Source organism: Fusarium tjaetaba (genome assembly GCF_013396195.1).
Source record: "Fusarium tjaetaba strain NRRL 66243 chromosome Unknown NRRL66243_c0000024, whole genome shotgun sequence".
In the NCBI taxonomy this organism is placed as follows: Eukaryota; Fungi; Ascomycota; class Sordariomycetes; order Hypocreales; family Nectriaceae; genus Fusarium; species Fusarium tjaetaba.
This window is the reverse complement of record NW_023501220.1, coordinates 156,792-180,783: the sequence shown is the minus strand read 5'-3', so window position 1 is coordinate 180,783 and position 23,992 is coordinate 156,792. Positions and strand designations below refer to the sequence as shown.

At 50.6% G+C, this 23,992-nt stretch overlaps 4 protein-coding genes across 4 annotated transcripts; all 4 read right to left on the bottom strand.

Annotated features, from left to right (window-relative positions):
* Nucleotides 1-556: 556 nt before the first annotated feature.
* Nucleotides 557-2,094, bottom strand: FTJAE_1207 (transcriptional regulator; the record flags this gene model as incomplete). Its single annotated transcript, XM_037345079.1, has 4 exons — nt 557-585; nt 637-969; nt 1,036-1,216; nt 1,378-2,094. The coding sequence occupies 4 exons, from the start codon at nt 2,092-2,094 to the stop codon at nt 557-559; spliced, it is 1,260 nt and encodes a 419-aa protein (XP_037211679.1).
* Nucleotides 2,095-15,288: 13,194 nt separating this feature from the next.
* Nucleotides 15,289-17,808, bottom strand: FTJAE_1206 (ATP-dependent RNA helicase DBP2; the record flags this gene model as incomplete). Its single annotated transcript, XM_037345069.1, has 7 exons — nt 15,289-15,335; nt 15,393-15,539; nt 15,596-15,724; nt 16,183-16,290; nt 16,348-17,316; nt 17,366-17,514; nt 17,663-17,808. The coding sequence occupies 7 exons, from the start codon at nt 17,806-17,808 to the stop codon at nt 15,289-15,291; spliced, it is 1,695 nt and encodes a 564-aa protein (XP_037211678.1).
* A 792-nt stretch (nt 17,809-18,600) lies between these two features.
* Nucleotides 18,601-20,113, bottom strand: FTJAE_1205 (kynureninase 1; the record flags this gene model as incomplete). The annotated part of the gene is made up of 3 exons (XM_037345058.1): nt 18,601-19,521; nt 19,575-19,912; nt 19,969-20,113. 3 exons carry the CDS (start codon nt 20,111-20,113, stop codon nt 18,601-18,603), a joined length of 1,404 nt encoding a protein of 467 aa, XP_037211677.1.
* An 839-nt stretch (nt 20,114-20,952) lies between these two features.
* Nucleotides 20,953-22,822, bottom strand: FTJAE_1204 (NADH dehydrogenase; the record flags this gene model as incomplete). Its single annotated transcript, XM_037345047.1, has 3 exons — nt 20,953-21,026; nt 21,084-22,388; nt 22,468-22,822. The coding sequence occupies 3 exons, from the start codon at nt 22,820-22,822 to the stop codon at nt 20,953-20,955; spliced, it is 1,734 nt and encodes a 577-aa protein (XP_037211676.1).
* Between the last annotated feature and the right edge of the window lie 1,170 nt (nt 22,823-23,992).

The following is a 23,992-nucleotide window of genomic DNA, read 5'->3' as shown; positions in this document are numbered from 1 at the left end:
CTCGTATAAAAAGCATATCTTCAATCCCATTCACGCCATTGTCCACACATATGCGAAAGCAAATAGCAGCCATGCCCTCCGGTGCCACAAACCAATTGCCGCAATTGGTTTGGACAGGCCTCCAAAACATAACAGATCGTCGTGAATGCAAATCAACACGCCAAACCTCCAGGACCACCTGCCCCTGACCAGAACCTGATGATGATGAAAAAGAATTTGTCGACTCCTTGACTCAAGATCTTCTTGAGCCATATACGTGAAACTCCAAGAAATGAAACCAAGAAGAAAGGGTCCAATAGCTGAAAGGATATGAAGGAACCCCAATGAAGGGGCTATGCGAGTCGAAGTAGAGGAGTAATTACCGGGCCGAGAAAACGTCGATTGCGTTTCTTCCCCTCCAAATCGGCCATACTCTCTGAAGGCGGCAGCAGATCAACCTAATGCCAGCTCAGAAGCACAGCGGTCATTCCAATATAATACAGCGAGTATCAATCTTCTCTCTGACTTTTGGTGAGTTTCCTCCTCTAGAACGTTAATCCTTGCTTGACCATCCGTCTTAGTGGCTTGGGGGTTGACCACCGTTTGCTAAGTCTGGTTAGTTCATCCACTAAGTCACCCTCTGCCTCTGCGACATACATTGGTAAGGAATGCCCTGACTGGGCTGCGCGTAAGGCGAGTGAGGTTGATAATTCGAGTAGATATGGCTGGTGTTATAGTCAGGGAGAGGCTGCTGAGGAACCCCAGAAGGTGGTGGCGGGTACTGAGCAGGCTGGTATCCGATGGGAGGCAGCTGGACTGTTCGGCCAGGGTAGGATGAGGTAGGCGTGCCATCAGGACCTTGAGGCTCGCCACCTCCATTCTGAGCGGCAGCAGCGGCCTGAGCCTGGCGTTGTCGCTCCTCTTCGGCCTTTCGGTTGGCTTCCTCTTCCTTCTTCCTCTGCTTCCACTCCTTGCGAATCTCCTTGAATTCTATAATCATTTGTTAGGCATCTTTGCTCATCGAGAAACATATCTGCACAATCGCGAGCAGCTTACCTTCGGGTGTTCGCTTCTGTCCGTGAGACTGCATGGTAACGTGAGCGTTCAAGTGGTTCAGTGTACCGTAGGCCTTTTCACAGCCATTCCATCCACACTTGTACATGCGCTCAATCTCCTCGTATCGTCGCCGAGGTCGTTTATGCTGTTGCGCACCTGGAATGGGAACGAAGGAGTAAACCTGAGAACATTAGTAATGCTCGTATCCTAAGGAGCAGGCAATTCATAAAGCTGAACCAAAACTGGAACAATCAACGCGTTTCTCACATCCTCAACGTGCGCGTATTGCACTCTCCTCGATCCGGTTCACTCTTGAACGTGCCTGCGAAAGTCCCAACATACCTGGTTTGGTCGTGCTTGAGGTGGCGCCGAGGCCGGGTTTTGAGCGTAAACTGGGTGGCCGGGTGTCAAAGGCGCACCGCCGTGCTGAGGGTAACCAGCCCAGTCAGGCCGAGGTTGCGCATACATGCCGCCACCAGGGTGAGAATAACTGTGTGTCATGTCTGGGTTAGGCGCGTAGGGGGAATGCTGCCCATACGAAGCGTAAGTTGGGCTCGGCGCGGCGATGGACGGATCTATAGGAACATCGTTGTCAGATTTGACCGGATGGGTCTGATGGCTACGCCCATCCTGCTGGGGCATTGACGGACTGTTCTGTTGTTGCGCCATACCTCCAGTGCTGGTGCTGCTGGCAGGGTGGTATGAACGCTGGACGTGCTCTGGGAAAGATCCTGATCGGGCTGACTGAGGATAGACGCCGTACTCGGAGGTGGGAGTGGCTGAGGTCGAATAGTTGACTTCCTGCTTGACAGGATATTGCGCAGCAGATGCGTGATCTGCCCTCGAACCTTCAGAATTGGTGTCGCCGAAGTTGCTTGGATAGGGCGAAGGCAAACCTGACTGCGAGTACTCCGTAGCACTTCGTTCCATAGAGTTGGGAGAGCTGAGGAGCGTGTCAAGGGTCGCCTCGGAACCAAGTTTCGCGATATTGGAGGCAGAATGCAACGATGCGTGGTTGTCAACAAAAGTATGAGGTTGCTGTGTTGGCACCAGAGACATGCTACAGCTCCACGGGGCTGATGATAAAGAAATGGCCGGCGAGGTTTTAGCTCAGACCCGCGTCAAGTTGGTGTTTGCCCGTAGCAGGGGAAAGAAGTGTAATATGGCTGAAGCGCTTGCAACCAGACTTGCGGCGGCGCGGCAGTATATGTTGTTGGCGGCGGCAGTAGTAGCGCCGTTTGCAAGACCAAAGGTTGGTTTATGGTTAAGTGTGTGATGCGAGCTCCTAGGCCGAGTCCTTGAGCGCGGATCTTGCTGGGGAGGGGAGATAGAGATGGGGGAATGGAGCCTAGGGCAAGGATAGTTCGCTTTTCCTCGATCACAGAGAGGTCGGACTAAGTCGCCTGTAGTTCTTGGGGAGCGACGCACTAATATAGTGCGATGTTGAAATCAGTCTGGTGCGGTGGCTCTGCCGAGAGCCCAGAAGCAAAGACGGTCTAGCGTCAAAGAGGAGGGTGTACTGTACTCTGTACCAAAGTGTATCTTCAGACGATACACTGACTCTCGTCTTTCTGAGCGACTCAAGACCTTGCAGGGGTGGGGGGTGCTTCTATGCTATACTACACGTACGTCTACGCAAGAAGCCTTCTGCAATGACGGACAACTCGACGAGGTGCGGGCCCGAAAGATTTTTGTGAGGTCCCAAGGCGAGGAAATGAATGACGGAGTGCGATGGACAACGTACATACACTCCTCGACCTGGGGGCAAAAAAGTGTTGCTATCGGTGGGTGGGACCAGCCGTCAAGAAGCGTAACGAACGTGTGTATGAGTTGTATGTATGTAGATATGTACGTATGTAGATATGCGCGTCGAGTTTTGGATGACAGTCGAACTGGTCTGGTCTGACTTGTTTGCTAGGCTGGAAGATACCGAAGTGCAACGGGTCGACGCGAAACAGTCGGTAACGTACCGCACAGTAGGGACAGCGAGCGAGTAAGCAGAATGGGATGGGACGGTCTAGCCAACACACTCCAGCACAGCTTAACCCAGGGCAGTGGCAGTGGGATCCTGCGCTTATCGACCTCGGTGGATAGTGCGTGTTTGTTCGAACGAGAGGGGCGTGCGAGTTTGCGTGCAATTTTTGCAGCGATGTCGATTACTGTAGTAAAAAGCACAAATGAATCCCAAGTTGGGGTATTTCCGTCGTAGTGCGATAGATGGTGGATGCGCCTGGACTGGGCCAGCTAGACCAGATGGGCTAGACTTGGCTCACAGGCAAGAAATCTGCTAGCTCAAGGTCGATCGTTCTGCCGACGAGTCCCCACGTCGCCGGTGCCGGGAGCCGCTGACTCGGTGGGCTTTGAGCGAAAGCGGCGAGTGATTACGAGAAAGACTAAGCGTCTTTTCAGGGGAGACCTTATGAAAGGTCGAGGTAAAAGTCGAATCCGTATGGGGTGCAGAGAGGAATTTGCTGCCGAGTTTGGGGCCTTGGGGAGGTAAGAGGAAGGGGAGAAAAACCACTTCCTGGAATTGAAATTTTTTTGGCCCTCTTCATTTGTCATAGATAACCTTGCCAATAATAAAAAACCAATTGAGAAATGCACCCCCGTGCTGCTGGAAAGAAGCAACGCATCAAAGGCAGCATAGCATGCTGAGCCAGAGAAACTGGACATCCCTGTCCCCTGTCATGGTAGCTAATGTACCTTAGCAGCTTAGCTACCTGACCTTACTGTGTGTGTCCTGGAATCTGCGCCTGTCCTGCTGGCTGGGAATGGGAGGTGGTCTTTGCGTTGCTCATCAATATGCCCCCCCTGTTTGGGTGCAATCACACACGCAGGATAGATGATGACTTACAAATTTGGTGACGGAGTGCGTGTAGAAGAGAATCGGCGAATTTGGTCATGATTGTTCTTCTTGCCCGTCTTCCATTGAATGGGTCCATTGTACGGTTTGGTATTGATCATGCTTTGTCAGATTATCGAGGCTGAACGCGCTGTCTGCGGCCGGAAAGCCACGACGTCTGGGAGACACGATTGTAACGCGAGCTCTGCCCTGCTGTTGAAGGCCATCACGAAGCCAGCATGATGGTGAGCTTGACCAGGGGGAGAGAACATGAATGACATGGGTAGTCGCCGCGTGCCCTGCGCTCTGGTAACCAAGGTCCACTCAGAGGACAACCCCGTACAGGATTCAAGGGCCCAAAGGAATGTCCACCCTTGCCTACCCCTCCATCATCCTCGGACGGAACCTCCTCCTCTCAAATACTGTACGTACTGTGCAAAAGGTACGCCGCCGTAGATCTGCGGCCTTTTCCACTGGCCCAATCAATGTCGACGTGGCTGTGATTGAACCACAGAAAGAGGCGTCCAGGATGCTGGTGTTTGAATGCAGCTCGGGGCTTGGCTAATTAAGTCCAAAGAGGGGTTAGCAATTAGTTACCGATAGGACAGGGTGCCAATGAGCGAAAGAGGTCTATCGATCAAAGAGATTGAATGGGGTTACCGGGCACGCGGATTGCCACGGCCGATGGAGGGAGAGATTGCAGAGTCCTCTTGTGACCTCAACTGACTCAAGGTCGACACCGAGACTTTTACAAGCAATCAAGACAGAGTATTCGTATCGTACGCGTACGGGTATGTGCCGCTGAGTCGAGGCCGAAGAACGTGGCGGCGATACCCCCGATGGGTGTGAATGGGCCCAGCGTCGTGGTTCCCAGCACACGCTAGTTACAGTCGAGCGCAAGCCAAGCTCAAGGATGGATCAGAAATATTCTCCGCGACACGGTTGTGTAACGACAATTTCGCTGCGCAACACACGCGATGCTATGATAGCGAGCTTGTTTGTGACGTGCCAACGTCGGATGGTTAGTTGGTCGATGTGGAATCGACAAGTCCCTGACGTGCAGGCCATCATCCTCTAGCAAATGTTTGGATGCCGGCGCCGTTGATCGGGCTAAGGTTTCCGTATCCGCCATTTTCAACTTGGCTCCAGGGGATAGCTAAGTGTAAGGTAGGTAGAGTGGCTCTGGTCTCTAGGTAGTGTTTAGTTCAGCCCTAGAATGCGTTTACTTGGTTTCTCAGATCGGTGGGCGCTATGATTTGGCTGGCGCCCTGGGGAAGGGATGAAACGGTATCAGAAACAGCGCCATCATATCGACAGTCCACAGCGCGCACAGTGGCTATCATCCAGTTGACTTGTTGTAAGAGTCGCTTTAGTCATTGTTCTGCTCGCTCTCTCCCTCAGGTATAGTATGTCATGGCATTGTGGCTGATCCTGTAACAGGCAGGGACAGGGAAAAGCTGCATCCTCGGCACCTTGTAGGTATCAGAAACAGGTAGGGCGCGTGATAGATTGTCGGATTGGTGTACAGATAATTGGTCTAATTTGACTGGTAAGTTGTCGCTCATCAGGAAGGACGAAGGTTATGTTGAAGGGCAACACAAGATGAAGGAGAGTGACCGAGAAATTCTAACATCAGTCAGACGGACGGACACGTCGCTTGACCATCTCTCGCTCTTTTTTTATTTTCGACTGCATATGTGTAACTCAAAGCATGGATAAGAGCCTCCAATGGCTCGCTCACAGCGCACTGAGTTTTCTGTACTGTACGTGGTGAACGCTATTACAGAAGCGCCAATCAGTATTCATAGAATCTCAGGACGAAAGGTTCTTAGAAGAAAGAAACTATTACTGGAAGCTAAATAAAAAGTACAATTCTATTATTGCCAATATTCTTTTCATCATTAGATGATACCGTCCATAGATCAAAGCATGCATGAATCGAGAGCTGATTGGATCCTCTCTCTGTCTTATATCCGTAATTAAGGTACTGTTGTGAATTCTTCAACTAACTGCTAGTCTGCTAGAAATTCAAGTATATGGCCTTTTTACGAGATTTCAAATACTAACTATAACGTAGGCCGCATGTTTGGCTATGTAGATGGAAATCGAATTCGGAAGGTGAGGGTGAAGGGAGATGAGGTACATAGGTAGGTACCTTTAGATCTTCAAAATCTCGACGTGGTTTTCTCTCCACACTCTCTACGACCACCACACCACATCTAGGTTCTTGTTTTATCTTATCACCAAAAAAATGAATCGGTATCCAAGCAAAAAAAGATGCTATAGCTGTTTGCCTGTTTCAGCCTTGTCAGTTTTCATATTGTTTCTCTTTACACGCAGCCTCGCACAGTATTGCAAACAGGAGCCGCTTCTTGGCTTCTTTATTTGTGGGCGATCTACCTACTCCGTAGCCACACAGTCTTGACATCCTGGCAGGTTTGGCACATTTCTAGTCGAATGATCTGTCCGAGAAAATCCAGGGTCTAGTTAAACAAGATCCTAAGCGACCCGAACATCTGGGAGGAACTAAAAGGTCCTAAATGCCCCAAAGAGGCACAGTACGCCTAGCTGGCTGGTGTCTCTCTAAGCCAATAAGTGGACTACCTTACTTCGTTAGCCAGGTACTTCAGCTAACCCGTTCGTCAATTCTATCAGAACAAAACTCCCAAGTCACGGGGAGCCAATACGACTCAAGGCTCAATGCCTCCGCATCCGAGAACAGCAGCAGGATTGTCACTTCTGCCGCACCACACCGTGATGCATCAATACGGTGTCTGACAACACATATGTATGCAGACGCTTCGTTCATTGGGCCAATGGCAGTCGAATATCGCCCAACCAAGCGACTGGGACGTGAGCCCCAACTCTTGCCCCAGTCAAACAGGGGAAGCTTTCATGAAAGCTGCCGTGGTATCAGTGTCTATAACCCTCCGATGATCCAGGTTCTCATATTGCCGATATTGATATGATACGGCCCAGGTTCCAATTCGCACAAATTGGCCTGCCACTATTTTGGACAGAATGACACCATTACTGTTGCACAACCCAAATGGAAACATTTGAGAACGCTCCACGTGTTGACTTGGTTCTGTGTTTCCACTGAACCTACGAGACAGTCTCAACTGATGCTCACGTGGAGTATCCACTGATGCGCAACCCATGCCGATTCTAGCACTTGTGCTTGCACTGCTTGGGTGGCTGGGCCCCTGTGCGACTCTCACGAATTATAGCTCTTTCGCGACATGAGGTAGAGGAGTCGTCCCACCACCGTTGGTCGGCGTTTTTATTGGGGGCTGGGTTTTGCAACGTCGAGGGTCTCTGGTTTCCATCTGAAGCACTGTGAAAGGAGGGACACCCACACCTTCACCATCAGGGCCGACGTCAACCTCAGCAAATTTGTCCGTGCACCTGATATGCAGGCGGAACAGCTACTCATTTCCCTCTTGGCATAGATGCATAGACACCTGAGCACGATGTCTAAGCTGCTTCCTGATCACACCTGCTAGTCGTTTGTCTCTCAGGGGCCTTCACCTAAATCCTGAAGGACTTGACTGGAAGCTATTTTACTGAGGCTCAGGGTCCATTGACTGCCAATTCCCCCAACATATCAAATCATCGTGTCCGAGATCGCCGTGTGGGGGGGACTGGACAATGCCAATGGTGTGGTCGGGTCACTTTGGCGCCAGTTCACGCGCCCGCACATGGAGGACAACCTAAGTGTGTCCTAGCTCCCCTGTCATGTAGTGACAGAATTGCTTCCTCAGCCCTGACTCGCTTTCCAACCGCGTTTTTGTCCGCAGTCCAGGAGACAAGTCTCCTACTCTTGTCTCCTACTTGGCTAGGGTGATTTGGTGCCTTTAGTGTTTTGTCCCAAGTTGCGGGGAACTGGAGTTACTGGTGAACTTGCTGGTCTACGACTGACTACCGGCATGAAGCAACGAAGCTCGTTTGTTCGCACCAGCAAATCATGATTTCAGGTGGGGTTCAGAGGCTCATTCGTCTCTCCCTTTGGATGCTTCGTGAATGCAACCCCTCCTGGGTTCCTTCCTGACCGCCTTCGATTCGATACATTCATCCCAACGTCCAATTGTTACGCAGGGCGAGCTTGCAGACAAATATGATAAAGCAAGCATGCTGGATTTCTTTTGCGGCACTACCTTTGGACATGGGTCCACACAAATGGGACAGAGGACCCCGTTGATGCACACTTTGCCAGTTTCTGCAGGGGAGCAGTTGCCTAGACCGACAGCATGCTAGGGTTGAGTACCGCTGTACGAAGGCTGGCCAAGAAAGATATTCGAAGCTCGTCACTCTCGTCAACCATGGCCCACATGCGTATGTATTTCTTGGAAACATACACAGTATCAAGGCGGTGAGTAACCCCTGTCATTGACCTGCCCCGTTTGCGCCATCACAAGACGCAACAAAAACAATTCAAGATCGAGCTTGAAGATTTCCATTGACCGACGCGTTTGAAGGAAGATTCAAACAGTCCAACGACGATACCAGCCCACTGGAAATCTTGCTGACTTAGTGGCTTCATACTAACTTAGAATGGGATAAGCCGTCTCCGACATCTTCTGATCGCAGGTGTGTGGATATCAATGGATGGTTTGCTGGCTTTGGTGTCCCCGCCCAGCGCTGAAGTCAATCTGGATGGAAAATGAGTTTGTGTCAATCGAAAGACAAACTCATTCATCCCCGTTGGCTGAACAGGTCCGTGAATGAATCGATCAGTCTCGATGATGAGTCGCAGTTTTCAGCGAAGAGATTGCCCAGAACGGGAAGCTCACATGCAACAATATATCCAAATACAAGGTTTCTTTCTGAAATCACTTGAGAAGACGTCATGATAATTGTTCCTGTGAGTCTGAGATGGCGTGCATTGCCAATTGTGCATAGGAAATCAGATGGTAATTCAACACCTAACTGTCACCCTTCCAGCTGCAGATACATCTTATCAGATGGGGCAGATGTTGGACAAGGGGCACAGGACCAGTTGCTTGATTTACGTGGGCTGCTCGCTAACAATTTACTGTAATGATCTAGTCCAAGACCACCTCGACAAACGCGATTACGCACAATCCCTCATTTTTGTTTCATGAGATTGGATCCAAGACTAGCACCGTATTGCGGCCACAGTGCCCAAGCATCGCACAGATACCGATATCTCGGAAACATAGCCAGCCGGGCTCTATCCACTACGGTATTGCATCAAGGGTAGGAAACAAGCAGCGAGACCTTTAACAGCCAGTCAGTAGCGCTGTTTTGAGAACCTTAGTTCCAGTGACCAAGTAGATCATTGACCACCCGGTCCTCACGAGATGGCGGATGTCACTTGCATATCCAGGAACGTGTGAGGCTACGGCAAGCCATCCAGTGTGACGGTGGACGGCAGTCTGCCTAGTCTACGTTGACGGTGTCTTTGATTCCCAGCAAACCTGGGCTAGTTGGAAGCCGGTCAACCACGATCTCAGCTTCCCGTGGTCCTGGGAATCTCCCGCACGCCGGCGGCTTGTCATGTGCAACATCAAACAAAGTCGGGCAGCGGAACAGACAGCACCGGTTAACTTTGTTTGAACTGCCACCTTCGGACTCACGACTGTTCGCCGACGGTACGTGCGAGGAAGACATTTTCGAGATGACCAGTCATGTTACTGATCTGCGGGCCAATCTCACTTCTTCTGGATGATTGATGAAGGCCCACCACACCGCGAGGACACTCAGATCTCGGTGGGCTGAGCGGCGCTAGCGATCTACAGAGCGGTGGGCATTCATTGAGCCCTTCAATTCAGCTCATTAGCGCGTGTCGAGTTGGGCCTGGTGCACAAGTGGAATTGAGACTTCTTCTCCGTAAATTGCCCTAGCGTGCTAGCACAGACCTGGAGGCTGGCAATTTCATATCGTTGGCCTCCACTATCAAAGCTTAAGGAAGATGTTCTGAATCCAGCTATCCAGAGATTTGACAGTTCCTTGCACTTGGTAGGGGCCGAAATCAACAGAAAGGCGATTATCAAGGTTCTCTGTCATCTCTTTGGCACAAAGCTAACTCGATGCTCGGTACGTCAACCATTTGTCCCTTCCCATGCGCCACGGAAGTTATGTGGTTCCAAATCACGAAACATGGATGGATGCGTTGCTGAAAGAAACGACACAGTTGATACTGGTCTTTGGGCTGGCAGCGCTGGTCTGGACTCTAGAGAATTTGTCGTATTCACTTCCCCTAATAAAAACAGAAAGGCACCTATGTTGCTGGAAACAGGCTTGTCGGGATCCTTCGCACGTTCCTGGATGTTGTTTCGCTCCTAACTACGATAGGTTGGCACTGGATTAACTCACAGCCCCTGCTAAGATCTGGTGCTGAAGATGCCCAGCCACGCGGCTAACAGAACTGGCAGGCTATCATGGTCCAGCCGCTTCCGATTACTCAACTTCGTCTAGAGACTGGTGGCTGGCTGGTGGACAATATTTCTCGTGCGGCTACGGAGTATTTGGTAAAATAACAGGGCACGGGTCAGGCTGAAAATATCCCCAACCTCACTGGCAGAGCGCTATGAACAAAACTGACTTCAAAACCATGCTACATTAACAAGAGCCTATCCTGACACGGTTCCTTGCGATATTTGACGCTCAAAGTTGAGACAGGCTACAGGTTCCGTGACAGGGAAATGAGATACGCTGCAAGAAAACGTGTTGCCGACGGCAGCGTCCATCCGGCAAAAGAATCCGCCACCGACGTAATTATCAAGCTGGCGATTCATTGCACGTTTCCAGCAGTTCTGCCAGTCAGCCATGCGTGGAATATCGCGCTCGGAGAGACACAATGTTGAGAGGATGATGATGGGGTATGCTAAGCAAATATCATACGGCACTGTACGGTATCCGTACTGTGAGACTGGATACAGAAAGAGTTCGGTCCCAACAGCATGGGGCCTCGCTTTCAAAGTGTGGATCCTATCTCTGACCTTGCACCCATGCATCACAGTAACAGGGAGACCCAGGAGGTCGTCTCTAGCGTCCCCGTGATGGTTCTCATCGGCAGGGCCAGGCGAAGTTGCCCTGGCTATCGCGGCTCACACATGAACTTGGCGGTTTGTTTCTTTTCCGCCTTGTCGCTGTGTGCTGTTGCATCATCAAACGCCCAATTTGCTAACATTCGAAGATAATATGTGCGCCTTCCTGGGTCTGTGGACAGTGACGTAGCAAATTGCATCGCTGTTGGGTTAAGAAACTCTGCTACATATGGGCGTGCGTCAACTAAAAGAGAAGCAGTCAGGAGAACGGAAAATTGATCATTGACGGTGACATGCATGATATTTCCCATGACTGTATGCTGAAGCAGGGCTATCTGAGGATTGTCAAAAAAGAGGGAGGGGGTTTCACTCCCATGGGTCGATGATTGCCAGCGGAACCCTGAGCGGAAAGGGGAAGTCGTATGCGTCTACCACGCAGCATAGTGACGAGCAAACACACCGACAGATGTGTTTCGGTCTGGGGGGGGTTCGCCGCGGCAAGCGACAAAGAGGAAGTGTCATATGTCACAATCTTGGTGCGTCAAATCAAGCAAAAGGTGACAAAATGATACGAATACAAACAAACATGATGCTATGCCATGCATACCTGGGCTGGAGCTGAGCATACATACATACATAGAGTTGAGCGAGGACGGCACGACGCGATATTGACACTGATTGCGTGGTGGTCTGGGCTGAATCTATTAGCTAGAATCATCAGTCCCCGTCGCGTCTGGAGAAAGCTTGGACGGACCAGGACCAAGGGATAGACGCAGGGGGGGCCGGATGAGCATTGCTCAATCAATATCGAGCTCCAAGCCTCTGGGAAATGCCACGCCATAGGCATACGGCGTGCTGTGAATGAATGGTATTGGTTCCGGAGCCACGCCGGACACCAAGCTCTTGCCTTCATTCCTGGGGTGCATCTATACGTACATATGGGATGGGTGAGGAGGCACTTGGAATCAGATTCTCGCTCACTCACTCTGTTCTGGGAGTCTACTGTATCTCTTGGCCGATCCGCACACTCTCGCTCGCTATTCAGCCTTTGGTTTGTGGGCCCCCTGCGCCCTGTGGTCCAGCCGTGGCTGTTGTTTCTTTCTATCCCTGCAGGTAGTGGAAACTGAACAGCTTCTGAGCCTCTCCAACGGACCTTTGTCAATTTTGTCCGTATAGACACTTCAAGTTACGTGCTGGAGTTGGCAAAGCATGCCCATACGGCTGTTTCTCTTTTGCTATTCTGCCAGGAGGCGTTGGGTTGCCTCCGTACGCCTACATCCGTCGCCGAATATTTTCGGGTGATTTTTGAGCTCAACCTAATGTCCCCATCAAGGCAAACACGGTCCATCTGAGTTGCCTCAATCACTGCCGGAGAGGCTGACATACGTGCAAATGACTTCGGGCAACATAGACAAGTTGGGGGAATGGATCCGAAACCTGGCGTCGTGTCTGAGAGTCAGTAGAAGAGCAGAAGTCATGTTAGGCTGTTCTGGAACTTTGCAAAGGTTTGGGGCGTTTCCCATCAGCAGGCGGCGAAACCGTCTTGGTCAGCCATGACTGACTCGGCCTGGTACGCCGCGTCGTGTCGTGTCGTGCCATGCTATGTCATATCGCGCCGACGGACTAACTATCCCATATGCCGCTATTGTTGCCGTCTTGCGCATCGAGGCAGTGACATTCAATCTCGAGATTCCATGTGCGTCACTGGAGAATTTCAATCGAGATTAGCATGGTTCTCATGATGCGCCCGCGTCTATCCGCACCACATCAACATCAGCCTTGATATTCAACCTGAGCAGTGCCCAACTCTTGGTCCAGGGGCAAGGCGGGTCTATTGATGTTGATCTTCATGATTACATCTCATTCCCTACCCTGTAGTTGAAGACATGAGAGCGTTTTTTCCTTAATACTCCCCATCGATCGAGTGCTTCGGTCGTCAGTTTGAGGGGCTGCCCTATTCATTTGGTGGTGAGTGCAATATGTCAAATTGCTACAGCATTGTCTCGTAATTTGGTCTATGTATATACATGAATGTGCTATATGGCCTTGCTATTCGTGAGAACTTGATATGTGGTTGGCATGTCATAACTGCGACCTAGCCATGAAGGGGAATCTTAAGATATTGTGTTGGGTATCAATATTTTCTACATATCAGTGTACCCAGAGAAAAGATTGACCTGAGAGACAGGTCATGTCTTGCATATTGTTGATGATGATCTACCAGACGCTATTCCTTGATATGGCATACTCATCCGGCGCTATGGGCGGATCACGACCGGCCGTTGGTGTTGAAAAGCTTGTCTCACCAGGCACTCCAAGCTACTGAAGCTATTCAATTTCAGGGCTTCCCCAAGTCTTGGCTAAGACAGAAAAGCTGACTACTATCCCATGGTGATCAGTCGAGTGTTCACTGAAACAAGTACGCCGCCAGGTTGCTGTTCGTGACATTTACTGTGGCCGGTCAGATCTTACGTGGACGGATGCACCGGTGACAAGTCTTCGCCGGAAGCAACCAATTCGATGACTTATCCGGATCCAGGAGTAGATCAAGCCTGGCAGCCAGCAGCTTGAAATAGAAATCAATCAAATCCGGCTCACCATAATATGATGTCAGGGCTTGAATGGCTTGACGAAAGGAACTCGTCAAGAACCTATGAAAGAGGGACAACCAGACATTAATTCAAGTCTTGAGCCCACAGTCCACAGTTACAGAGAAGAGCGGAGAAGAGGAGGTATTTCAAAGAGGAGCCAGAAGGTGATCAACCCGTAGGTCCCTTATGCAACCAAGGTTCTCTTTGCTGCACCACCACCCGCAGAAGAATCCTGCTTATCAAACACATGCTCAGCAATGACATTACCAGACTAGATTGATATACCAATTAGTGATGTCTGTCTATTCCTGTGGCAGGATCTTTCAGTGCCATAACACGACGCGAGGTCACTATGCAATTTGTAACCGCTAAGGTACGGCCGTTGTCAACAGGTCCAAACAGAAGGCGCCTTGAAAATTGAAGATCCCGACCGTCCGGAATGGCCGCTTAGAGAGGACCATACAGTGACAAGTCAATGACATAGGACCCATTGAGAACAGATTCAGAGACCTGGGTGCTGCGTTGATTTGGTCAACAGGGCATAACGGGGGGTGTCCACGAGTATTGCTTGTGACCCTTCCGTGCAAGGGGAACTCAATTATTTGTACGTGAGATCAATGATGATAGAATTTGTTTCACTCCTTGATGCCAATAATCAAGGCCTTATCCTCAGACGTACGTTGAGGAGTAGGTATATCTATCTGTAAAGGGGTGATGGACCAAGCCAGAGTAAAGTCGGACGCCAACGATTGAGTCAAAATACCAAGGACAAAGCTTCAATAGCCGTACTAACTAGATTACTACGGGGTTCAGGAGTTATCGCGCAGCTCTGCATAGTAGACAGTCATATACCTCTCGATGGCCCAAAGTGTTAAAGGCTGACCGACAGTAAGCCGAGTCTGCACATATGAGCATAATCACACACGCCAAAGGCGACACCCAATTCGACAAAATATCCAGTGTACAGCTCTCTATCAACGCGGTCAGCATCTCGAGACACTAAGGAGGCCTACTGGTGTAGAAAAAAGTCCGCAAGAGGATAATCACGGTCCCAGAGCAAAAGGCAGTTATACTCAAATACATACAGACAACAAGACACAGACTTCAAACAGCATTGAGAATGATCTTTGACACTGAAATACAACTGATTGCAACTAGAACTTGTGTCTCGTTCTGGCATCGCAATCACCGTGCTGATAGGAGCCTGAGTTTTAGTAGAGGCATAGAAACCAACACGTATGTACGTGAGACAAACGGTGGCAGGGCAAGGACACATCAGTGAGGGAGCAACCGACATCGTCAAAGACAAATCAAGGAGCAGTGATATATACGTGGGAGACGGATGTGACAGTACCTAACCTGGGAATGTTCCTCTCCAATACTTCAATGCGCCTTTAACATAGAGTGAGTCGTGTTAATTGAGTGAACTACAATTGTTTATTATTAAACATACAGCTCGACTCTTGACAAGATTGTCATCGACCTCCAGAACACGAGGCCTCCAATGAAGGTGGGATATTTTCCCCTTATCTCCACCTGCGAGCGTTTTCCATACCGCTCGATACGATATCATCATCCCAATCTAAAGCCATTATTTCGAATAACATAAAACAGAAAGCGAGGAAATACCACATAAAGTGCGTGACCAAACCGATCCGCAATCAAACCAGAAATCCAGACTCGCATGACGAGTCAAGTCTAATCGAATCACCTATCTCTAACAAACAAACGCCTTGGGTGTCATATACTTTTGAGAGTCCGAGGATCCGTATCATGAGAGGGTTTCAACCCAATATGAATCAACCTCTTACCACCGACGGTTGCGGTTGCCCATGGGCTGGTTGTTGGCGTTGGCTGGAGATCCAGTCAGCTCGATAGGTATCTAGCTGCTTCAGCGTCGGCGATACCCACCTCTACCACCGCCGCGACCACGTCCCCATCCACCGTAGCCGCGACCACCACCACCGCCACCATATCGAGTCATCTCAGCAAGGCGAGGGTCAATCTGCTGCTTGGCCTCCTGGAGAACATTGACAAGATCACGGGCCTGCTTCTGGTCTGAGAATATCGTTAGCATGTACGAAGACAATAAGATAAGGCGGAAGGATACTCACTGTCAGTAGTGAAAAGGGTGATGGCGGTACCCTTGGCACCGGCACGGCCGGTACGACCAATTCTGTGAATGTAGTCCTCCGAGTTGTTGGGGTAGTCGTAGTTCAACACATGAGTGATGTTGCGCACATCTTTAGCAAGAATGGTTAGCAGGCGAAGCAGGGGTTTGTATAGCAACGTTCCAGCACGGAAGATGAAGGTGAATGGCTAAGCATATTGGCAGGCCATTTGTACTTCACTCCTAGCGGAGATGGGGCAATAGAAAGTGCGTCAAAATGCCATCCTGGAGTATGCGGGTCACTGGGTCCTGGGAACAAGAGAACCTTGGCCAGCAGCTTGATCAAAGGCAATGATATGCCAACTCCACACTCGTACCACGGGAGTGAGAACGGTACAAGAGTGAACACACGTGAGTATAGCAAAGTGAAGGCTACACAACGGATCAAGACCCCGTTGGTTGAGAACCAATTGGACACGATAATTATCAGGCAGATTCGCACAGTCAAGAGAGCCCCTAAACACGAGAGTAAAGTACAGCAAGTGCTGTCGCTGGAAGTTGCCATGAGGGAGGGGGGATGATGATACATACCGATACCACGCGAGGCCACGTCAGTAGCCACCATGATGGGGGACTTTCCGGTCTTGAACTGGTCAAGCACCCAATCACGCTCGTTCTGTTGCTTGTCTCCGTGAATGGCTAGCATATGTTAGTAGTGGTTCTGTATATTGTTGTGCGATGATGAATGAGACTTACAGAGCGCGGGCCATCCATCCTGGCGGAGGAATCGAGTGATCTCGTCAGCAATTCGCTTTGTGCCGACAAAGATGAGGATCTTGTTCTCCTTGTTCTCCATAACCTTCTCAAGGTGCTTGATCATGCGGTCACGCTTCTCCATGTCTGTGACAACCTCGACAATCTGTGTGATACGGTGGTTGGCAGCAAGCTCCATGGAACCAATGTTGACCTGGATGAAATCCTGGAGGAAGTCGGAAGCCAGAGCGCGGACCTCCTTGGGCCAGGTAGCGGACCACATCAGAGTCTGTCGGTCAGGTCGAATCTGGCCAATAATCTTGCGAATCTGGGGCTCGAAACCCATGTCAAGCATGCGATCAGCCTCGTCGAGAACGAGGTAAGTGACACGACGCAAGTTAGTCTTACCAGCCTCAAGCATGTCAATCAAGCGGCCAGGGGTGGCAATGCAGACCTCAACTCCTCGAGAGAGATCGCGAATCTGAGGACCCTTAGGGACACCACCGTAAACACAAGTGTTTCGGATGCGAGAAGATCGGCCAAACTTCTTCATCTCCTCTTGAATCTGAACAGCAAGTTCACGAGTGGGGGCAAGGACGAGGACAATAGGGCCGTCGCCGGGGGCAAGGAGAGGCTGGGCGTTGATGTGGACAATAGAGGGGAGACAATACGTAAGAGTCTTTCCGGAGCCTGTCTCGGCAATGCCAACGACATCACGACCAGAAAGAGCCATGGGCCAACCCTGAGACTGAATGGCAGTAGGGGCAGGGAAGCCCTGGGCCTTGACCTCATCCATGACATATCTGGGGAAACCAGCCTCATCGAAAGTCTCGACGGGTCTGGGAACATCCTTGCCAGCGATGGTCATCTGGTGCTTGCGACGGAAGGCTTCCACGTCAGCGTCAGATCGGTTTGCGACATCGGGGTGTTCCTTGTAGAAAGACTTCTCGAACTTGGGGAGGGCGTTGACATCTACACGAACATTAGTATGCGAAAACAACATGACGGGCGAAACACGTACCCCACTCCTGGTTCTTGAGGCCAGCGCCGAGGGCACCCATACGGTCACCGCCGGCACCTCCTCCATAGCCGCCTCCAAAACCACCTCCTCCGAAACCACCACCGCCGCCGCCGCTGTAACCATTTCCGTTACCGTATCCGTTACCTCGGCTGTGATTTAAGTTAGCGAGATACGATAAAATGTTAGGTTAGAAACGCATGTGTTGATGGTTGGGCGCCTTGTCGTTGGGAAAGCGACCGCGCCTCTAGGCTGAAACCACCAAATCTGCACTCAAACCACAAAGAAAAATCGACTCACCCTCCATAGCCACCACCGCCGTAACCATTGCGGTCACCGCCTCGGTCACCACCACGGTCGCCGCGATCACGGCCGTAACCACCACCGCCGTAGCCACCTCCTCCGCGGCCACCGCCGCCGCTGTATCCGCCGTCGTAGCCAGACATTATTTCAGGTGAAGAGAGATAAGACGGAGCCGTTTGAGATGGACCCGTCTATTAAGGGGGGGGAAGGGAGTATTAGAATAAAGAGAGACGTGGGATGCGCTATATAATATCTCGAAGTTACGAGATTAGCCTTCTGTTTGATGAAGAAGGAGTGCGCGCCCGAAGGATGAGATGATGAATGAGAAAGGGAGAGATGAATGGAGGATGTGTGAAGTTTTAAGAGAACAGACTCGGACGTACTGACCATGTAATTTTTTTTTTTTTTTGCTTTCGCCGCTAGGCAAGTCCGCCTGGAAGATCCACATAATAGTCTAAGGAGGCGGTTTGATTGGACATGGATGCTCCACTGAAAAAGAACCCTTGAGATACCGCCACCTTAGTCAGGAACCTTGTGGGCCCTACCCTACAGTTTTATTTACAATTCTGGTAGGACTTCCTATAACAGCAATTATTTTAGGTAGCATTAGTTCTCATAATTGATCTATCTGTAGTGATCTACTGCTTACAAGGCAAATGCATAAATGAGTATCGTGTCTAGTAATTGCGTAAGGTCTGCATAGGTCGTCAGCACGGCCTAATCGTCCTGCATAGTACTCGAGGTGCACGGCTACCTCGCAAAGCAGTTTCAAAGCCCAGGTGTATCAGGAACGGCCAAAAACACTTATGACGAAGACAGGGCTGTAGGTCTATGGTGGTAGAGCTAAAATTAAATGATTGCATCAGTTATCGTAGCACGAAATAGCTGGTCGCATTTGAACAAGTCGGTGGTAATTTGTTACGCTCAGTATCTGACTACTCATCCATTTGCTCCCTTTTCCACCTCGCATCTAGGGCCTCCTCTAAAGCGCCCCTGAACGCACCGACAAAGCCCCAGCAATCTAAGAAAGTATTATACAGCGGTGCAGGCGCTACTCGAATCACATTAGGTCTGCGCTCGTCAACCAGAACACTCCTCCTCTCAAGACCAGCCATAACCTCATCAAGCAATCCATCGGCCAGGAGAATGCTCACCTGCGCCCCACGACGTTCTTGCTCACTGGGCGTGATGATCTTCCAGTAGGCGCTCATATCCTGCGGCAGTTTCTGCAGTTCGGAGACGAGATAGGCCGTTAATCTGGTGCTCTTTTCGCGTAGAGGAGCCATACCGCCGGCTAGCTCGAATACCTCGAGGGAAGCACAAAGGGATGTTATGTCAAGTACGGAGGGATTGCTGAGTTGAAACCCTGCTGCGCCAGGCACAGGAACGAAACCAGGTCTCATTGCGAATCGGTTCTTCTTGTCGTTCCCCCACCAGCCGGCGAGTCTCACGTTGTGCGTTCCATCGTCCCCAACCTGCGTGTGACGTTCGTGAACAAACAGCCCTCCAATACAGCCTGGTCCGCCATTCAAGTACTTGTATGTACACCAAGCAGCCGCGTCGACGTTCCAGTCGTGTAATGAGAGAGGCACATTGCCTGCAGCATGAGCGAGATCCCAAATTACGAATATGCCACGCTCGCGAGCAAAACTAGTCAAATGTGGAATATCAAGGAGCTGGCCCGAGTAGTATTGAATACCTGGAAGGAGAAGTACTGCAGTAGTGGAGGCGTGCTTCTCGATAATGGACTCCACATATTCGTTAGAGAGAATGTCCTCGTTGTTTGGAGGCTCAATGGTAATCATCGAGTCTTCAGGACGGAGTCCGTGATGCCGTATTTGTGTCTCAACAGCATACTAAGCATTTATGTTAGCGCCTCAATTGCCCAATACTGAGTTGAATCACTGACATGATCACTTGGAAATGCTTTGCTCTCTAGTATGATTTTATGCCGTCCCTCAACATCAGGCTTATAAAATGCCGCCATCAACAAGTGAAGATTGGCCGTGAGAGTCTGCATGACAGCCACTTCGCTGACCTTGCCGCCCACAATTGGCGCAATCATCTCGGCCGCACGAGCATCAACGTCTAGCCATGTTGGCAGAGGAGAGTCATCAAGGGGCTTGAAGTGGCCCTGTACACCTTGTGTGCGCCATGTCGCGAGGTATTGCTGTATGCGATCCAAAGTGCGTTTGGGCTGAAGACCAAGAGAGTTGCCTACAAGGTAAATCGCTTTATCGTCGGCATCTGCAAGAGTTAGACCAACATGGAGAATACGCTACATATCAGAGAAATGCACTAACCCGTGCTGTCACTGGTAGGGAGAGTTTTGCGAGCTACATCAGCTTTGGATGGGATGTTGAACTCCTCGCGAGTGTGTTTGAGAGCGTCGTTGGAGTCCAGCTCAAGAGCGTGGTCTCTGCCAGAAACATTGGAGGAGTCACCCATGGCCAAGAGTGCACAGATAGTCCAGGTTGTATCGTGCAATGGGTTGCCCACCTTGGGTCTAGGGAATGAACAACTCTCTTCCCCACGTTACGTTCATTGAGTAAAGTAGCTAACAGAGATGACAAGCTCCGCATATCGGCTTGACGCGGGGAGCTTCTGCCCCGCAATCAAACTTGAGCTCCCGACTTATGCCCGGGACCATTTGGAGATGCAAGATTTGATATCCACATGAAGAGCATGAGGCCAGGCCAGACAGGGCATCTAAATTGCATATGATGCAGAATCTTCATGTGAAAGGTAGATCCATGAACCAAGACATCGATGTGCTCTATCACCTAACCGTTGTCACAAAGAACCCCCTTTCTGGTATCATACTGTATGTACACTAGGTATGAGAGAGCAACTCGAAGAGCACTCACAGGCACAAACAAGATCCGCGTATTTGTTCACGATATGAAGTTTTGTTGATTCGTTTTTCCCCATCCTCCACAAGTCTCCCTGCTTTTCGCTTTTCTGCGCACTCTAGCTATGTCATACAAGGGGCCTGCCTCTCCCATCTATATCCGTGAACAAAGAAAAAATTACAGAACCAAAAAAAGAAGTAAAGAAAGACCAAAGCGAGGTTTACAAAATGAAGCATCCCATCCCAAGCCCGATTCTAATCAGACATCTATTAGTCCGGCCCAGTTAATGCACAATGAATGCTCCAAGTACACCCTCCCAAGAACAGATCGTCGTAAGATGCAGTCCGTGGACAACATAAAGAAAGTCCTCTGCTATCGCATCTCATATCAGGGTATCGAACCTTGTTGCATAAAAGGTTTTGTCGGATCGAGGGTTTACTCGCGAGAGACGTCACGGCCGAAGGCCTTGGACTTGAGCCAGTCAACAGCGACCAGCACACGGTTTCGGGCTAGAGAATCCCAGTTAGCACCATTAGAATGTCAATAAAGTCTTGTGATGAACTTACTGCTGAAGCACATAGAGAGGTAGGCGCTTCGCCAGAACAGGTAGGTCAAGCCGCCACCACTGGCAATGTTACCATTGAACCAAGGAACATCAGCAACAGCCTTCTCGCTACCAATGTAGGCCAAGCTACCCTGGTGGGAGTATCGGAAGGGCTTGACGTCCTTGATTCGGCGAAGCTGCTTCTCAAGGCTCTCAATCTCAGCGGCGACCTCAGCAGAGTTACCCTGCTTGAGGTTCAAGCTGCTGCTAAGCTCCTTGATGCGAGCCTCCTGAGAGTCAGTCTTGGCCATGTTGTTGAACAGGCGGGCCAGGAAAGAACCCTCCTGGGAAGCGACCTGAGCTGTAGGGGCGTAACCAGCAACGGCGCAGTCACCGACGGCCCAGATATCGCGGGTGCCTTGGACAACAAGGTATTCGTTGACAGCGAGACCACGGCGAGAATCCTTCTGGGCGGGAACCTTGCCCATGAGGTCACGGACAATGGGACGAACAGCGTTTCCGGTTGCCCAGACAAGCAGGCCGTAAGGGATGCGGAGAGTTTGCTTGCTGCCATCGGGGCCAGCGCACTCAGCCTCAACAAAGTCCTCTGTCACCCTCTTGACCATGGTCTTGAGCTTGATGTCAATGTTCTCCTCGCGCAGGGTGTTCTCGGTGTACTCAATCAGCTGCTTGGAGAAAGAAGGGAGAACGTTGGGCAGGGCTTCAATAAGAGTGACCTTGAAGCGCTGGCTGATTTCGGGAATCAGCTTCTTGATGTCGTCCTCGAAGAAATCACGGAGCTCTCCAGCGAATTCGACACCAGTAGGACCACCACCAACAACGACCATGTGCATGAGACGGTCGATCTCTTCTTGAGATTGGCCCTTGAAAGAAGCGCGCTCAACACAGTCCATAATCTTCTTGCGGATCAGCTGGGCATCACCAATCTCCTTGAGGAAGCAACTGTTCTCGCGGACACCGGGAATACCGAAAGTGGCATTCTCAGCGCCGACACCAATGACGAGCATGTCGTAGGGGATCTCAGTCTGAGAGTGAGGGCCCTTGCCCTCGGTGTTGTCCTTGATCTTGACAACCTTGCGGTCAGGGTCAACAGAGGAAGCCTCAGCTTCGTAGTACTTGACGGCACCCTTCTTGTGGCGGAGGATAGTGCGGACAGGCTCCATAATGGAGCGGTGCTCAATGAGACCTGTTGTGCATGAAGGCAGGAGGGGAGTGAAGAGGAAGTAGTTGCGAGGAGAGACGACGATGACATTGTAGTTCTCGGTGTCGAGGTTTTTGAGGAGACCAACAGAGCCCCAACCGGATCCTAAGGAAGGGTATTGCGTAAGTAACTTGGCATGACATATGGGAGGAGCGCCTATAGCTATGCGCGCAGAATTACTCACCCAAAACGACAAGAGTCTTCTTGGAAGGGTCAGGCTGGTACTGCTCTTGAGGGTGGCGGTCATCGTAGATAACGTAACATGTGTAACCAACGAGAGCACCAAGAGAGAGATATGTGAATCTCCATGTCCATCGGAGGGTTCGTCGAATCTTGCCAGGCTTGGGCTTAGGCTTGGGGGCCTCGTCAGCATAGGCTCTTCGGAAGGCGATGCGGCCAGAGCTGTTGAGTTTCATGGCGATAGAAGGTCGAGCAGAGGTCTTGGAGGCAGTAGAAAGGGCGCGAGTCGCAATGCGACTGCTGGGGGCCATCTGGCCAACCCGGGAGAGGGCCCTCATGGCTCGCGCGGAGGAAGCCATTGGGAGGATCTGTTAGGGAGGAGCTCAATTGAGAGCGATTGGCGGGAGAAGGAGGGAAAAGAAGAGGAAAGAAAGAATAGAGGACACAGACTGAGAGTCTCTGGACCAGATGAGGGCGTCGCGAGCGGATGGGGCTGGTGACGGACGGAGGTGAGTCGAAGGAGAATCAGTCACAACCCACGAAAGAGGGCGAGAGAATTTAGGTAAGGTAGTGTACCCAGGTACGTAACTAACTGGAGGCAAAGCTAGCAGACAGCGAGTGAGAGACCCTCATCGGCTGGCCGGACACAAGGTAAACTAGGGTGTAAGAAAAGATGATGGCATAGTTCTGTTCGGTAGTGTTTGGCTTCTTTTTTGCTCCTGTCCCCCTCGAGATAAGACATCCCGTTTTGCATTTCTTGCTTGTGTTTAAGGCTCCACTAAAAAGTTCAGGTTCCCTGCCGTGCCTTCAAGGCTTCAAACTTAGCGGAGCGGGTCGGCGTGAGCTTCCGTCCTCAGCTAAAAGCTACGGGTGCTGCACGGCCCTGAATGACGCCCACTGGACGAATGAATAGAGATCAAACAATCATCTTTGATTTGGGCGGCCAAATGATGGATTTTGGAGTGATAACTCGTGGTTGCAATAATCACAGTTTTCCTTCTGATACTGTCTACCGCTTTGGCTTGTGATTATCACTTATCACTTCTCGTCTCCAAATCCAGACTCCAATAACCCAATCCAATGGACCGGACCGGGCTTCAACCCCGATCCGCAGCTTTGGTTCAGATAAAAGTTGCAGTGCAGTTAAAATTGGGGTTGATTGCTCATTCCAACACCTAAAATTTTTGTCAACCTTTGCCCTCGCCCTCTACCTCTCCCGTCGCCTTTCGCCTTCTGGCCTTGGCGTGTCCGGCCCGTTGTGAAATCAGCGAAACTCCACTAACTTACCGAGCAAACCCCCTGTAAAGAATTCTATTTTTTTTCGAATATCATGACGACTGATGGCGATAACATCAAGGTGAAGGAGGCGGGTTTCCTCCTCCACTGCTCGTGATCATCGGTCTCATGCTATCAGAACAAACGTGCATAATTCTGTCACACCATCACCACCACTACATATCACTATCGTCTATCTTTGTTCTGCTGCGTGGTCAACTCGACATAAATCTCGGTGTCTCTCCGTTTCCGGC